Here is a 17979-nt window from a genome sequence, read left to right as displayed (position 1 = left end):
CGTGCTGTTCAAAAGCATTCATTGATCTTATTCCTTCTACATGTGAGAGTCAAGACCAAAATATTACCTTTGGGTTTCCCCATTTAAGACAATTCTTATTTCTCCCTGGCCACCTCTCTCCCTATTTTCAAACAACTTGGTCTTAATTAGATTTAGATTAAGGTTTGTTATTACTCATTTTGTATTTATTCTCAGACTTACCAACGACTTACAAACTTTTTAATTGTTTGGTGCTTGTCACTTATCTTTTTAAACTGTGAAGAGAAGGGCCATATGTACCCCAATGTTCATAGCAGCATTGTCCACAATAGCTAAATCGTGGAAGGAGCTGAGATGCCCTTCGACAGATGACTGGATTAAGAAGTTGTGGTCCATATATACAATGGAATATTACTCAGCTATCAAAAAGAACGATTTCTCAACATTTGCTGCAACATGGACGGCACTGGAGGAGATAATGCTAAGTGAAATAAGTCAAGCAGAGAAAGATAATTATCATATGGTTTCTCTCATCTATGGAACATAAGAACTAGGAAGATCTGTAGGAGAAGAAAGGGATAAAGAAAGGGGGGGTAATCAGAAGGGGGAATGAAGCATGAGAGACTGTGGACTCTGAGAAACAAACTGACGGCTTCAGAGGAGAGGGGGGTGGGGGAATGGGATAGGCTGGTGATGGGTAGTAAGGAGGGCACGTATTGCATGGTGGACTGGGTGTTATACGCAACTAATGAATCATCGAACTTTACATCAAAAACCAGAGAGGTACTGTATGTGAATAACATAATAAAACAAATTATTATAAAAAAGAATAAAATATATGTAAAAAGGAAAAAAATTTAAAAAATAAAATTTCAAAATAAAAAAAATAAATAAACTATTGTGAAGTCCTATATTTTCCTTTCTGCCTCAGTTATTGGAAGTACACATTAAAGAATGAGGAAGATCATTCTTCTGAGGCCTCACACACAGAACAACAGCTTTTTACTGTCTTCAAATAGGAGAGACTTAGGTGGGCATATAATTATTGAATCACTATGGTTTCTTCAAAATTCTGTGTGGCTCATTTCATGTTCTTATGCCATTTCCTTCTGAAAAGGTAATTTTTGGGTGCCTGTCTTCTTTTTGTTTAAATAGTAATAGATGGCTTGATTTTTCAACGGTTGGTAATCTATTATTTTTCTCTTGAAATTTGTGCATTTTTTCCCTACCATTCCCACAGAACCAAAATTTCATCAGAATATAACTGGCTGAGAAATTTGTCTTTGATTTTGCCTGACATGTGCCCAATTGGACAAAATGGTGTTTAGGTAAGGAAAATTTTCTTCTAGCATATCTTTACTGTCTCTATTCTATTTGTCAGGGTGTCTTCTTTGGGAAAACCAATGATCTATATGTAGCCACCATGTTGATCACATCTTCTCGTCTCTTGTGCCAAATGTATCCTTTCCCCTTGTCCTCTGCCTCTGCCCTCCAGGGAGCTTTGTGCTTTGTCTTCAGCCTCTAACCCTGGACAGCAGCAGTCCTGTCTCTTGATAGGGACTTAATTTCAATCCTTTCTTACCCATCTTCCTTTTCACCTAATAATTCTGTGGCCTTCTCAGCTCAGCTTCTGCTCTTCAGATGGCTTCAGCGTCCATTTCAGAGGCTAGGTGATCAAATCGTACTGAGGAGGATGAACAGTTCCTGCAGTGTGTGTGCATGTATGTGCATGTATGTGTGTGAATCACGCATTTTGGAATATTGTCAAGGTGTGTTCTCTGATTTTTCCAAATGTGGTTCCCTTTCCCTCATTCCATGTTATCGTTTTGTTCCAGGTGTCTCTTGCTATGCAACAAACTCACACTAAAACAGTGGCTTGAACAACCACTACCATTTTATTACTTTTCATGATTTTGTGGGCCAGAATGTGGGTAGGGTTTGGCTGGGCAATTCCTTTATCCCATCTGTTAACAACAGAAGTCACTTGGTGATTCAGTTGATAGAGGGCCCAAGATGGCTTCACTCATGTGTCTGGTACTTTGTCAGCAATGGTTGGAAGGCTGGGCTCAGCTGGAACTGTCAGCTGGAGAACCCGTGCATGGCATGTCCAATATGGCCATCACAGGGTAGACACCTGGACTTCTTCCGTGGCCACTCAGGGCTCCAGGAGCCACTGTCACCACAAACAAGGAGACCCTGCCCTTGACCCAGCCTCAGAAGTCACACCACATCACTTCCTTTGTACTTTTATCAGTCAAAACAGTCACAAGCCTACCCAGATTCAAGGGGAGGAAATGTAGCCCCCATTTCTTGGGATGTTATTTTCCCCCTTTAATCATTCCAAATCCAATGAAGTCTCTTCACAGTAAATGTTGCTCTAGGACCTTGGGGAGTACCTCTCAGGTCTTCCATTGGAAGAGCCAAAGCGGTGTACACACCTCTCTTTTTAGTTGTTTGTAGCAGGCTCTCACCTGGGGCTGCACCATTCTGGATGTCCTGCTCTTATTTACCCCATCAAGGACGTAATTAGCCTTTGTGGAGACCACATCATATTGCTGACCCACACCAAGCTCAATATAACTAACATCCCAACTCGTTCTCTTCCCTGGTGGGATGTTCTTGCCCCACCTGCTGGCTTCCAGTGAGCATCACCCCTTGAAGAGTCGTGAGTTAACACATCTTTATTCTTCCTCTTGTTGAGAAGATCCAAAATCAGGCATCTGGGGAGGCATCTGTCTGTCTCTCCATGGCTCTCCATGTGCCATGGAAAGTGGCCCAGGACCTCAGTTGTAAGCTACCCCAGGGCTTTGTGCATGAGCACCAGCATGTGCCCACCAACAAAAACAACCCAATCAATAGGCAGGGTGGGGAGGGGAGTTAGAGGGTACTGAATATGAGCTAGATAAAGCTTCATCTTCCAAAATGGAAAGGTCATAGATATTGTCAGGAGTTGACAGATCAAAGATAAAACTTCTATAAACACATTATTTGGCATTCTGAGGGGGTAACCACTGAGGAACTAACAACAGAAATGCCTCCAAGTGGTTGCCCCTAGAGAGAGGACTTGGAAGGTAGAGACCAGCCTGCCTCACACACAGGCCCACAGCCCAATTTAATCTTTTACTTTGTGCATGGATTTTCTGATAAAAAATTAAATGACATGTATTTAGATATCAAAAATACTGCATAATATATTAGAATGACTCATGCCATTTAAAGTTCTATTTAGAGGTTAAAGTTCGTAATGATATTTTATAATAGGTTGTCTTCTTGATTTGGATTTAAGCTTTATTTTTATCACTAAATTTTTTTTTTCAAATCACACAATTGGGACAAAACCATGAGAGAGTTGAAGAGAAGGAAATAGGAAAATACATAAGAACTGGAAGCACTCCCCAGTGAATTCAGCAGCCTTTTTTGTATCACTCTATGTACCTTTAATTTTTATGTCCTTCTGGAAAAATTAAATTGGAACTCCCTTTATCACTTCTTCATTTCATTTTTCCCGTTGTAAAAAGGGCAAGAGCTTAACGTGCCACAGACTAAAGCTGCAGGGGCAGCTGGACACACATGGGCAGATGCCCGAGTCTCTGGACAGCTGGCCGGGTCTTCCACTCACATTTTCCAAAGTCCATGGTCCCAGGCAGCAGCTGGAACTCCGTGGGGCAGGTGGGGGGAGCAGTGGGGGGGACAAGCTTAAGGGGTATACGGTGTTTTCTTCTGGTTTAATGTTTAAAAAGAGGAATACTTAACTATCAAAATAAAGTATTCCTCTAGTTTGTGTTTATCTTTTAACCAGAAAAAAAAAATCCTTTTCTGCACCGTGAAAACTGAATTTCTTTAGTAGCAGCAGTCGTGGTGGCGGTAGGAGGATGAGCAGGAGGAGGAGAAGAAAGAAAAGCAATCCCTCAGAGGCTGAGCTGAACTCTGTGTGGCCCGCTCACAAGCAGGGCTGGCCTCACCTGGAAGCTTGTTAGAACCGCAGTGTATCAGCTGCCTCCCAGCCCCTGCTCAGAATCTGCATTTTAACGAGATAGACGCACAAGGGCTGTGGGTGCACATTACGGTTTGAGAAGTGCTGCTCTAAGGTATGGATGAGAGATTCTAGGTCAAGAAAATTCAAGTCCTGGTTCTTAGCCTTAGCTTAGAATCATCTGGGAGTTTTGTTTTGTTTTGTGTTAATGCTGATCACTGGGCTCCACCCCAGAATAATTAAAACAGAGCCTCTGGGGGGTGGGACCTAGGCATGGATATATTTCAAGTGTCCTAGCTGATGTCAACATGTAACCACAGCTCAGAACATTTAGTAAGTGATGCTGGGAGCTGCTCAGCTGTCTGTTCCCCACCACGTGCTGCCTCCTCCTGGCTGGGCTCTGTGAAGAAAACCTGCACACTCTTCCCCTTGTCAAATCCACAGCCATTCACAAAATGGCCTAACCCAGTACCTGACAAAGCACGGCAGTGCCTGGGGTGGGGGCGGATTGCTCCATACTTGTCAGAAACAAACCCACCGTGGGAAGGCCCGTCCAAGTTCCCGGGGAGAAAATGTAATGAAAAGACCCCTTTGAATTACAAAGTCAATCTCCTTTCATTAAAGAAATGCCCTATTTTTGTGAACCGCATGAAATGCTAATGTGTGTTGCAAAGTGAGAATATTAAAATTCGCTTCCTTAAGACATTGAACAGCTTCCGTGGTATCCAGCAATGCTTTCCTCAAATGTGGTTTGAGAATTTAATCCAAATGGAAAGCATGGTCACTGGGTAATCAATCAGTCACATTTCCTAGTTTTATAACTGAGAGACAAAATAAAATAAGGGTTGACAGAAGGTGCGCATGTTTGAAATACTTTCGCATGAGCCCGTCACCACCGCCAAATGTTAGCCTCTTGAGGCATAAATTAATTTACCACAAACGCATGCTGGGTTGTGTCTGGATTCTGCTCTGGTAAGCAGGAAGTGTTAGACTTTTGGACAACAGCTTAAAGAATGACATTTCTCCAACTTGCTGTGATTTTTACCCTTGAGCAGAATGTTTTTCTTGGAATGGATTTCCGGGAGGGGTTTCGGACATAATTCTGGTCGTGTGTGAAGGCCTTGCGGGCACTTTTATGAAGAGAGTGGCAGCTGTCCTGGTGGGCAGGCTTGCTCCTAACCCTTAGAATGTGTGCCCCAGTAAACACATGGACCATTAATCACCAAGACCTCTGTGTGCGGCCTCACCTGGTACTGCTGTCCGGTGCAGAGGATGAGGTGGTCGTAGAGCACGATTTCCTCTTTGGAAAGCACCACGTGCTTGGCTGCTCGGTCTATGGCAGTCATTCTACCCACCACCACATTGACCCAGGAGCACAGTGACATCAACGCGTAATCTTTATCATGAAAACAGTGGCTGCGGAGAGAAGAGCTCCATCAGTGACATTTGAGCAGCTGACAGTGGGCATTAATTAGACATCTGGTGAGCTGGTTCAAGGCCCCTAGTGGGCCAAGTCTGTGCTCTTGCCGTGAGTTTACCAGGACCCCGGCTTGATACTGGAAGATTTTTTGTTATGAGACATGCAGTCACAGATTGACATCTTCCCATTAAAGCTAAACCGTTCCACCTGGCATAGGCCAGTCTACAACAGGGAGGGCGGGTGTGTGCGTGCGACACACAGGCATCTGTGTCTCTGTGAAATCATTAATATATACTCTTTCTTCTGCTTCTATTTCATGGTGGGTGTAAACTTACTTTAGCTATTGAATCGTTATGTTGACCACGGACTCAGAGGGAATGAGGAAGAAGAAAGTGACATTGCTGAGGATTCCCAAATGCAGGGGTCAAGGTCCTGAATATTGAGAACCCTTCATATTTGCTTCTGTTTTTTTCAATAAATGACTCATTCTCAAAATTAGTGTATGGATTCATGCCAAAACAACTACACATTTTATGTAGAGAAGATGTCAATTAGGGAATTACGTTTGCAGCGAGTACAGTCCCTGGAGACTTTTGGGATTCACTCTGTAGGGCAAAGGTGATTTATGGGGAACTGGAAGCAGTGGGTCCAGGGTGGACAGGTTTTCTTCTGTGGGTTCCATTTGAGTTTGAGCATTCTACTCTAATGTGAGAAAAGTGGGGTTTGGGTGGCTTTGGGTTTATTTAAAGAGTTTTATGAGGGTGGTTTCCAGAATTTTCTGAAAGGTCTGACCTCATGAACACGACCTTTTATTGATCTTGTTCTGAAGACCCAGAATATAGGGTGGTAGAACAGTACATGTTTAATTTACTTTTTTAATGCATTTATTTAATTTAGAGAGAGGGTGGGGGGGGAAGGGGCAGAAGGAGAGAGAGAATCTCAAGTGGTCTTCACGCTGAGTGTGGAGCCCAACATGGGGCTCAATCTCACAACCCTGAGATCGTGACCTGAGTGGGATGCTTAACCAACCAAGTCACCCAGGCACCCCAGCATGTTTCATTTAAATCTAGGCTTTGCTTTGCCATGGTCTGTGTCCCTGATTTGTCACCAATGAGACCAGAACCTCGGGACTCTGCATGCCCTTTCAATACTCCAGTTTCTTGACCTCTTGATGTAAGGTAACTGCCCTCCTCACATGCCTTGACCATGGTACAGGATGAACATGGGAACGTAAACGATGCTGCTTTGTCAAGTGGGATGCGTATGTGAAGGGTATTATTCTAAATAATATTAATGATGCATAATCCTGTTTATCCTCCTTGGAGGCAAACAGGATTGTGAAGTGGTAATGGGAGAACATTTTTTCTTTTTGATCCACACATGAGTCTGTTCTCACCACACAAAAAGAATTCTCGTAATGGATGCACATTAGACCCCGTTATAAGGGCCTGTGAAAGAGAAGGGGACTCTGGGCTTTGTATCTCTCCATGAAACAACACTTAAAAATAAGAAAATTTCTTTTTAATAAGAAAAGAAAATCAGGGACTGGCCTGTCACCAGAATATAATAGATAGTGGGCTGAAGTTCTCTTTTAAAAAACCATTTTGGTAGCTAGAAGGAAAACAGGAAACTTCACTGTTTCACACATTCATGGGAGACCCACAAAGGACTGTCCTTATTTGCTACACCGTCTCTTCATAATAGGAATGGTACTGTCAGTTGTCCAAGACAGGGAAAAATTAAATATAGTTAGTGCACAGGGATTAGTCTTATGAGGGTTTGTTCAAAGATAAAAGTTCTCAGGGGAAATTTGGGGAAGGTTAAGACAGTGTTATTTTTAATGACAGCAGGACAGTAATGTTGATAATGTCAGTATGCATATTTCAGAGTTAAAATCTGAAGCTCCGACCAGTGGGAACTGGCACTAGAAACATTGGATTTTTTACGGAACCTTCAGAAGCTCTGAAAAATGTGGGGTGCTGGCTTTTACAGTCTTTTAGTACATTGAATGACATTTGTCAGTTTAAAGTATCACTGTGTAGGTGACTACTGTCCATTCTGGGTCTTCTTTACCCATCAGGTAGGTGAAATTAGACATTGGAGACTGTTGGTGATAGTTTTCCAGAATTATTTCCTAAGCAGAGTTAATGAGCATTAGGATTCTAACACAGCAGGGAATGTCTCACGGCTTGGTGACAAGAGACATACCTCCACTAGAGTTCTCTGGGAGAGAGAGAAAGGACCAAAGAAGGAACATCAATACAACCTTATGTTTTTCAAGCGAGCTTGACCCTGACTCAACAATGTGAAAGTCTGTCTTCATAGAACATTCTGGAAACAGGCAATAAGGAGGAGAAAAAAACAGAATAGCAGGACTGGGAAATTTCTGGAAGGGGACATATGTGCAGAGTGGCCAGCTTGTCCCCACAACCAGTGGTCAGAAGACTTAGGTTAAAGCTCTAGGTGAAAAATTACAAGCAAACTCCAGGGGAGCAATTACAAGCAGGGTGGAGACATGCACTTCATGAAATCAGAACCCTTCAGAACTGGAAAGAACCTTAGAGGTTTTCATAAAGGATTCACTGTGATGCTCTGAAGAAGGAGCATCACAATTAATGTTCGTTATTCAGGGTTGATTGTCCAATTAGTGGATTTCTCCTGCTTCCTATTTCTCCTCTCCTCCCACTGCCTTTCTTTCTGCTGTATCCCAGCATGTCATTAGCACCTCTACAAGAAGCTAGACTGGGGTGACTAGGGGGGACGGAGGGAGATTAAAAAAATGGCTGTTCAAAATTAATAACAATAATAATCAAAACACTTATTAGGGCAAAGTTCAAAATTTGTATGTAGAATGAGGAATTTAAATTATTAAATTTATGGATGTCAAGGTATTAGTTATTTTTAAACTCCATGACCAGAGATAATTTCCTTTATTGAGGTAGGAGGACCATTTGAAAGGCAACATCCTGTTTACATTTCAATTTGTGGTTTCTAAGAATTATGATAACATGGAGTCTCCCACCGAGGCATCTGGCTGTGTTATTTAGTTCCTGTCTATAGCCTGATCGAGAGAAATTTTGCAGGTACTTTTGGATGCAACTTTCATCTGTTTGACATTATTTTTTGAGCACCTGCTGTGTGCCAAGCACTGTCCCAGATGCTGGGGACATACTGTGAACAAGACAAAAAATCCCTGCCCTTATAAAGTTTACATTAGAGGTTAAGGATTCAGAATATAAACATAATTTTTAAAAGGCAAATTTAAAAATATTTAGAAGAATTTCTGTAGCAAGAAAAAAAGCAGAGCAGAGGAAGGAGGACTGGAGTGTGTTGGAGGGTGAAAAGTTGACATGTAAAAGACTCCAAGGTGGAGACCTGCCCACTGTGTTTTAGGAACATCAAGGAGGTTATGGTGGCTAGAGTGGAGAGAACAAGGGTAACAATAGTAAAAGACAAAGTCAAAGAAGCAAGCAGACACGGATGGATTTTAAGTTGGAGCATTGTAGAAGTTCCTGTGAGGATGGAAATGTTCTGCAGCTGTGCTGTCTGATATGGCAGCTACTAGCCACGTGGAGTTGTCTGAGCACTTGAAATATGGTTAACGTAACTGAGGAGCCGAATTTTTAATCTCATTTAACTTTTACTGAAATTAAATTTAAATAGCCCCATGTGGCTAGTAGCCGCCATGTTGGACAGTGCCATTCTAGGCTGTTCCGTGGTTGACACGATCTAATTCACACTTGTGTGGCATTGCTCTGGCTACTGTGTCGAGAATGTGGACAGGTGCAGACAGAAGCGGGGCCACCAAGTGACTCTCCACCTAGCCACATGCATGGAGAATCATACCAGCAGATAGTCATTTGCTAGCTGTTCTCTCCTGTAGCATACCTAACAGGGGGGCTGACAGAAACCTATATCAAGCTGACTGTTCCTCATGAGATGTTAATCAACAGGACCAACGTTCCCTGGGAATTGTGTCATTTGGAAGACAGACAACGATGGAAGGAGATGCACATGGGTTGATCCTCTATGCTTTGTCAGAACTTACTGTTATAATAATTTTAACAAAAAAAACTCCAGCAAGGTTGTCTTATATACTTCTCACAGTCAAAAAATCCGAAGCTCAGATAAATGAAATTCCCTTTGTAATATGGGCATCCACCTGAATCCACAACCATCTGGCTCAAAACCCATGCCTTTTTTACTGCCCTGATGATGTCCTTCAAGAAAAAATGAAAGTTCATAGTCTGATAAAAGTATTAGGTCAAAGTGAGCCTGGCTCTGCTGGCAAGGAAACTGCCGTTTTTCTCACTGTTTGAAGATCTCTTCATCATGGATTCTAAAATGAACACCCTGAGAGGGAACAATTTCCTTCCTCCTCGCTGAAAAATTGGGACATTGTTTCTAGAGGCGGGGAGCCTAGTAATTCTTGTACCCATGCTTTGCTACAGGAAATTAAAATTAATGCAAGCTGTGTGATAATGAAATGACATTTTCTAGAACAGATGTTGACAAATAGTGATTCTACTGGGATGCAAACAATGAAGCTTGCCCAGACCAGCAAGAAGGTCGTAGCATGATCAGCCACTCATGACAAAGGGCCAGGGGGTTGGTGTGTGAGACCCACACCCCAGTGAAGTACCCCATCTTTATCTTCCAACTCCGAACCTTGAGGGAGTCACCTGGTCTGATGCAAATACAGTCACCCAGCTTCCCTGTGCTGTAGTGTCACTCAGAAGCCAAGTGCAGGAGGTAGCTGTGTCAGCAGGCTCCAACCCAGTGGTTTGGAAGAGGCCAGACATCTTCCCACAAATAAAAAATGGCAGCCCAACTCTCCATTCCCTCATTAACAGGTCTGTCCCTGTATGTTCTAAGTGAGTTTGAACTCCAGGAGAAAAACCTGCCACCCTTCCCTTTCCAGTCTGAAATCTACTACAGCTGACCCTTGAACAACACAGGTTTGAACTGTGTGGGTCCACTTACACATGGACTTCTTTTTTTCCTCCATAAATACAGTACAGGACTGTAAATGTGTTTTCTCTTCCTTGTGTTTTTCTTAATAACATTTTCTTTTCTCTAGCTTACTTTAAGAATACAGTATATATTACATGTAACATATAAAATATGTGTTAATCGACTGCTTATGTTACGGGTAAGGCTTCTGGTCAACGGTAGGATATTACTGGTTAAGATCTGGGGGGAGTCAAAAGTTGCATACAGATTTTGGACTGCATGGGGGTCAGCACCCCTATAAGCCCCGTGTTGTTAAAGGGTCAACTGTATTTAGCATAAAATGCACAGAAATTAGGACATTTAGGCCTCAGAATGAAAAGGCAAATGGAATTCTTACTCGCTTGCTAAAAACTTCCTTTGTTCAGTGCCCAGAAGCTTTTTTCCAGGGAGTCCATGAGTTGAAATCAGGGTGAGATTACTAAACTTCAGGTGAGAGCTAAGGAGAGAGAAGAGAACACATAAAAAAGGAGGTAAAGCTCGACTTGGTGAATTATTATAATTCCATTTAACCTTATTTCATGTGTCATCCAATTGTTGAACTTTTCTTTTCAGCAACTCTTTTTGCACAAACGTTCCAACAGAACCGACCATTTCAATGAAAGAAAGAAGGCCCTGGAGCAGCTAACTGCAGAAACTTCCAGAAGCTAAAATACTGTCATGCCAGGCACCGTTTCATTTTTTAAAAATTTACTTCTCGGGGTGCCTGGGTGGCGCAGTCATTAAGCGTCTGCCTTTGGCTCAGAGCGTGATCCCAGCGTTCTGGGATCGATCCCCGCATCAGGCTCCTCCGCTGGGAGCCTGCTTCTTCCTCTCCCACTCCCCCTGCTTGTGTTCCCTCTCTCGCTGGCTGTCTCTCTCTGTCAAATAAATAAATAAAATCTTTAAAAAAATTTGCTTCTCGGAGTAAAGCAAAATAAAGCACAACATTGGGAGGAGGGAGGAAAACTGAATGTAAATTAATGCAGAGTTGAAGTTTCAGACTACTTCTAAGAAGTTTCTTGGGATCATAACCACCATGGCTGACATCTTCTGAGTGCTTGCCATCAAGTGCTTTGTGTGTCCCTCATTTGATCCTCGAAGCAGCAAAACCATGAGGTCGGTAAAAATATCCCTATTAATTATGTGGAACTGAGGCAAAGTGATGTGCTCAAGACTACAGAGCAGGGGAGTCTGAAGGCAGGGCATGAACCCAGGCTGTCTGGCTCCAGCGTCTTCTCACCTAACCTCTGTCTCCATTGCCCTGTAGACACCAAACAGTTGACAAGGATCCAAAGATCATCTAATTCCTATCAGTCAACATTAACTTTATTATTTTCAGATATATATATATATAAATATATATATGGCACATCTTGCATTTACTACAAAAGGAATATATATATATTATTTTCAGATCTCTCTCTGTGTGTGTGTATATATATATATGTATGTGTATATATATATCTCATCTCAATTACTCAGATCAGATACCAAAGTATCACCTAGGAGAAATTCTAGAAAGTTCCTTTTAGAAGCAAAACTGCTTTATGTTTGCATCAGACTTTCCAGGGCCCGAGACACGTTCATGGAAATTATCATAGAGATTAATCTTCAAGGCAGTTTGTGCCAGGGGCAGGGGGCAAGTTGTTATTATCTGCATTGCATACAGAGGAAAATCAAGGTTGGAAATACCAGGTAATTTGTTCACGGTCACGAAGCTCATGGGCAGCAGGACCAGAGGAGAGAGCCATGTCTCTTCCAACCCGAGCAGTGCCCTCTGCACTTACCTGGCTGTCCTCTAACCAGTCCTGTGAGTGACGTTGGGTAGCACAACGCAAGCGCGTAAGCAGAGGCTGCTATGGACTGACGTGCTCAAGACTCACTCCATGTTTCCCCTTACGTATTAAAATACTCCTGCCACAAATTTGCCCTCCAGCTAAAGTCAGCAAAATTTTATGAGTGAGTTGATCTTTTCATAGGATGGTGAGAAAGAGATTTCTCTAAAATCTCTTCTTAGTTCACACCTCCCCTTAAACCAACCAAATGCCAAAAAAGAAACCTTCACCAAGTTTGAGGGGAACACCTGCCCTCCTTTCCCATGAGGAAACTGGAAATTTTCCAAACATGGAAATGCTATCAATTTACTGACAATCTGTTAAGTACCACTAAAAACAGGAGACTTTTGGTAACGGCATGGGCCAGCAGTGTAATGAACTCAGCGGCACCTGACATTTAAAAATAGCTAAATATTATGAAAGGTTGTGCTCTAAAGTCTCTAAGGATACGTGTCATTTAAGAATGAATATTCTTATTTGATACAAAGAAAACCAAGCACATCTTATCCTCTAATAATAAGAATAAAATTTTTGAATATGTTCAAATAACATAAAGGTCACAATTAACCCAGCTACTTAGGGCTGCCAGTCTGCAAATGCACACTGATGACAGGTCTTTAATCTGGTTCCATTTAACAGAAAATGCAAATAATAATATGTGTTTATACCCACATGAAGTTAAAATTTATTTTGGCTTTGGTGCCTATGTGATGGAAATGTGGTTTATGTTGTACTAATAAGACAGTTATATACATGCCGTTTTTACAGCTCTATGTGAACAGGCGGCTTAGTAATTATCCAGCTATATCTTTTACTACAAAAACAATCCCTTTGGCACTGAATAATTTGAACGATCTAACAACATGGATCAAATGACTTCTAAATTGCCAAATTGCCACACTGCAATATCCTGAATTATGTAATTGTGCAATTAAAGACTTCTCCAAAAGATTTTGAGTGGGGGGCATTGTCTGGATTTTTATCTACAAGGCACCACCTTTCCACTCCTTAGCCAAATTCCTTTTGCATTCTTCACTGTGGCTACTCTGGTCCTTTATCCAGTCTTCAAGGTCACTACTTTAACCTTTATTGTTCTCCCTCTGATCCCCTTTCCTCATTCTCAAGTGAGTACATCTCCCACATCATAAAGAAAACAGAGACCGGCCACCAGCCACCCCCCAACCCTGTTTCCCTCCTTGTTACCTCTAATAACATCGACAAGACCATTCTTCCATTCCCCCTAATTCAGAAGACAGGTTTTCCCCAATAACCCTGTCTCCTCTTCATGTTCCTCCCTTCTTCTCCCTATTTCTGTACCAGCACACTTCTCTTACAGCTGTATTTAATAAACCTGGAAGTAACCAGTTCGTGCTAAGATGGAGACATGCAGTCAACAGGGGCCATGGCCCTGCTTGTCTGCTTCTCCAAGATGGCTTCCACTCTCAAGGTCCCCTTAGGCCCAAGGTGGTTCCTGGAGCTCCAGATATCACATCCCGTATCCACATTATAGTCAGAAGGAAGGAGGAATGGGTGGAAAGGTCTGTCCATTAAGAAGAGATTAAAAGTCTCATGTGACATTTCTGCTTACATTGCCAGAACTCAGTAATACAGCCACATGTGGCAGAAAGAGAACCTGGAAAATGGTGTTTTTCAAAAACCACATTGCCCAAGGTTCTGTTATCAAGAACAAAGTACAGAATAAATACTGGGAGGCAACTAGAAATCTCTACTCATGCTGACTCATGAAGGAAGGGTAGGTGGGCATGGGGGAAGATCCTTCTATCAATCAGGGTCCAGGCAGATAGATGGCTAACTCCATGGAGTTCAAATGAACAGAGGTAGACAGGTATGTGCAGTGTTCTGGGAACCGAAAGGGGATGGGGAGTCATCCAGGAACTCGCAAGGGTAGGACGTCATCACTGATGTGAATGGAGGAAATGGGGTCAGCCAGAGCCACGACAGAGACCCCGGCCAAAAGCTGCAGCCATAGAACATGCTGTCTGGGACAACATTATGTTAAGATTCTCTTCTATGATTGCTGTCCTCCTCCTTTGCCCATCCATCCCTGCTCACAAGCTTCCCAGTCTTCATGCCTGCTTCCTAACCCAGGCTACCTACTACCATGACTTCCTGTTACATATTTACACTATAGCTTCCTTCTGGGCCTGAAACCCAATTTCCAAATGTCTATCAGTCCTAATGGGGCTGCTCCACAGGCATCCCAAATTCAGTAGGTGTTCAAACACAGGGCTTTGGAGCCCCATTCCTTTGCTCCTTTATCTCCGCCAAAGGCATGACCAACCAACCATCTCTCGATTTAGGGATTGGAGAGCCAACTTCAGACTCCTCCCCTCTTTCTCACTTCCCACAAGTGGTCACCATGTCCAGTCACTTTTATCTGATCCACATGTCTCGAATGCGCCCCACCGACATTCCTGAGACCCATTGCCTTAGCTCACCTTCTTGCCTAGAGAAATAGTCTCCAGTGAGTTTCTCTGGCACGAGTCTTTCTCCTGCCCATCTTCCACACAGCCACTGGAAACCTCTTTTTAAATTAAATCAAATCTCAGTTGTTCCTGGTTTTAAGTTTCCACGTTAGCTCATCACCATGATAGCAGCAGAGCAGAGTAGCTAAGACCATGGGCTCAAGGGTCAGATTGTCTCAGTTGGACCCCAGGCTCCAGTACTTTTTAGCTTTTTGACCTTGGGAAAGTGGCAACTTATTTAACCTCTCTGCGGCTCGGCTTCCTAGTCTGTAAAATGGGAATAATAGAACCTAATGCCTTATAGGGGTGCTGTGAGGATTACGTGATAGTATCTGTAAAAATGTTTAGAATATTGCCTGCTGCATAGAACATTTGCAATAAATAATGATTTTAATTAAAATAATTTAAAACATTAAGTTCAAATGCATGAGCATGGTATGTAAGGCCCTCATGAGGGCCTTATATCAGGGCCTAAATTAACCTCGTTAACCTTCTTGTTACTCAGTGAAGGTTCCCCAACTCTTTCACGCCTTTATATGAATGTGTCTACATTTTTCTCCAACCTTGTATTTTTTTATTTGATTTTTAATCTGATTCAGAAACATCCAAGTATTTAATTTTTTAAGTTGATAACTATCTAAAAATATTGGTCTGGGGCGCCTGGGTGGCTCAGTTAAGCATCTGCCGTCAGCTTGGGTCATGATCCCAGGATCCTGGGATCGAGCCCCACATTGGGCTCCCTGCTCAGCAGAAAGCCTGCTTCTCCCTCTCCCTCTGCCTGCCGCTCCCCCTGCTGTGCTCTCTCTCTGTCAAATACATAAATAAAATCTTTAAAAAAAAATAATAAAAAATATTGGTCCAAATAATAAAGTTTTTAATGTACAATTTTAGTAGTCTTTAGCTCTTCTGAGGATGAAATATGGAGATCAAATGTTTAAGACTTTTAATTTGATGACCAATGAATATTTTAAAAGTTCCTGCAAACAGAACAGTGAGTCACAGGGTACATCTTGGATTTGGACACACAGTAGACAAAATGGCAGGAATAGCAGGACCACAGAAAAACACACAGTTCTCAGAACTAATGGTGTTGGCTTCATGCACATAAACAATATCTAACATCACTGTGAGCCCTCTGCTCCAAAATCAAAGGTCACGGTGTCGTGGAAAAAAAAAAAAGTTCAAGTTAAGTGCTCAAGCCAATGAAACATTAAACAAGTGCACCTGCATTTTCACAGCAGATAATTCCAGTGGGGATTTTATGTTGCTGTGGATACAAGGGGAGGAACAGCTCAAAGATACTTGTAAAGCAGGGAGGGATTAGAGTATCCAGGGAAATAAGTAAAAGGTATTGCGTTTCATTCCATGCTTCAGGAGGACAGCTACAAAATTAGGTCTAAACATCCTTATCCTTCAAATAAAGAGGGTCACATTGCCAATTTATTGTGAACACGATAAAAGAAACATAAAACTTTTCATGTTGCTTACCGTTCTGGGCAAGAGAAACCTGTCAGCCTGCCAAGTTAATGCTTATTATTTTTATTTTTAATTTTTTCTTGGTTTTTTTTTTTTTGGTATAGCAAGAGCAACCAAAGCCAGTGACTTAATTAACTGCTTCCATTAATGCTTTTATTTGAATAAATAGATAATGCAGAGAGAAAATAATTCTTCCACATCAATCTAAATGTTACCATTTAATTTACTAAAAATCCCTGCTTTCTGAATTGTTCACAACGATGACAAAAATGTTTGCCAAATTACAGTAAATCCTAGCTCAAGACAGGTATTTAACCTAACTGCTTATTTAAGTAGTCAAAGGATAACTCAGATCTAATTCAGTCTTAATGATATCATGCAATGTCACAAAATTCATGATGAAACGCTATAGATGGAACTTAGAAGTTGGGAGTTATGTGAATTTCCAATACCAAAAGAAAAATATAAAGCAAAACAGGTCAAAATATTTATGATACGTTTATTAAGAGAATCTGCCTGTTTTTCCCTGAAAAAAAATTTTTAACTTTCTTCGGCAATACCATTTTGTTTAGATCACAAAAGACATTGTTTTTGGCAATGTCCTTGGCTACTTCATTTCTGTTGTGTTAGTAAAAACAGCATGGCAGCTGCTTCCATTGCCACCCAGCTGTCAGTAATGGCGTACTCAGACCTCCAGGGGGAGACCAAAGAAACAGCGACCCAAAGAGGGTGGCATTAAGGATTCTGAGCTCTTCTAAAGGTGGGTGGAGTGTTCATGGGGTGAGGAAGAAGTTCAAAGCTCTCTCCCTAACCCTTTTTCTCTCTTCTCTCGGGCGCCATCTTGCGTGGCTCTCCTATTCATGGAAGCTCCAGTAGGAACCAGCAAGGGGCCTGGAGAAAAGGACCAAGGAGCAAGACTCTTAAATCTGCCTGAGCCCAGGCTTGTGTCCTGGGACAAGAGATCTAGAATCAACACTGAACCCAACAATAAGGTCTGGGTGCCTGCCTGGAGTAACGTAGGTGCTCTGTGAATTCTCCAGGGACCCATCAGGGGAGAGGGGTGGTGCCCAGGATAAGGGACTAGGAGGAAGGTCTGGGGATTCAGGATCTCAGATGAGTAGTTGTGTATCTCTGCATAAAAGTAAAACATAAATCCTTACTGAAAAAATGAAAATGAATGTAATGTTTGAAATGGTCACTGAATGAAGAAGAATAAAATTTGGAAGTTGTGGCAAAACAAACTAAGATGAAATTGAATTTTGCTTTATAATGTATGGGAAATGAAGTGAAAATGTTATACATTTATACTTCGAACATAGTTTTATATATATGGAACATTTACAAGATGTAATACCAAGACGGCAGTTATAAAAGACCAGCTGGAAAGCCTTTGCACACAAGAGATGGTAAAATATAAGATATCAATCAATCAGGTCCCTAAGACTGGAATAAAGCATTGTGGGGATTCAACAGTGAGTGAGATCACTTCTGGAGGTGTGGGGATGGGGATGAGGACAGGTTTTATGTTTGGGGCAAATGCTGGTGGTTACAAGGCTTTATTAACACCATACAGGCAGGTTTCCTCATGCTTGGTAGTTAGATCTTGGACCTTTATTCTTAATGGTGACAGTTTAAGCATGAAGTGTATGAAATGCTTTTCACGAGGTCCAATTTAGCGTGTAAATACAATGACATGGGTAATGACTTCAGCTATGTCATGTTTAATGATAAGTTAATAATTATGCCTGGTAAGCCCTGAAGTAATGATATGTCAACCTAGAAGTTATATGATTTGTTGAGAATTGGAAAATGTGGTTT

At 41.9% G+C, this 17979-nt stretch overlaps 1 protein-coding gene across 1 annotated transcript in view; it reads right to left on the bottom strand.

Moving 5' to 3' along the window:
• The window catches only part of CFAP61 (cilia and flagella associated protein 61), a 285814-nt gene that overhangs the window by 99779 nt on the left and 168056 nt on the right, over positions 1-17979 (bottom strand). The window contains exons 18-19 of the mRNA XM_057312694.1: positions 10723-10821; positions 5200-5368 (exon numbers count right to left, since the gene is read on the bottom strand). Of these exons, the coding sequence (XP_057168677.1) occupies positions 5200-5368; positions 10723-10821 (268 nt within the window). The remainder of the gene's footprint in view (positions 1-5199; positions 5369-10722; positions 10822-17979) is intronic.

Source organism: Ursus arctos, unplaced genomic scaffold (assembly GCF_023065955.2).
Source record: "Ursus arctos isolate Adak ecotype North America unplaced genomic scaffold, UrsArc2.0 scaffold_16, whole genome shotgun sequence".
NCBI classification, from domain to species: Eukaryota; Metazoa; Chordata; class Mammalia; order Carnivora; family Ursidae; genus Ursus; species Ursus arctos.
This window is presented reverse-complemented; position numbering and strand designations above follow the sequence as displayed.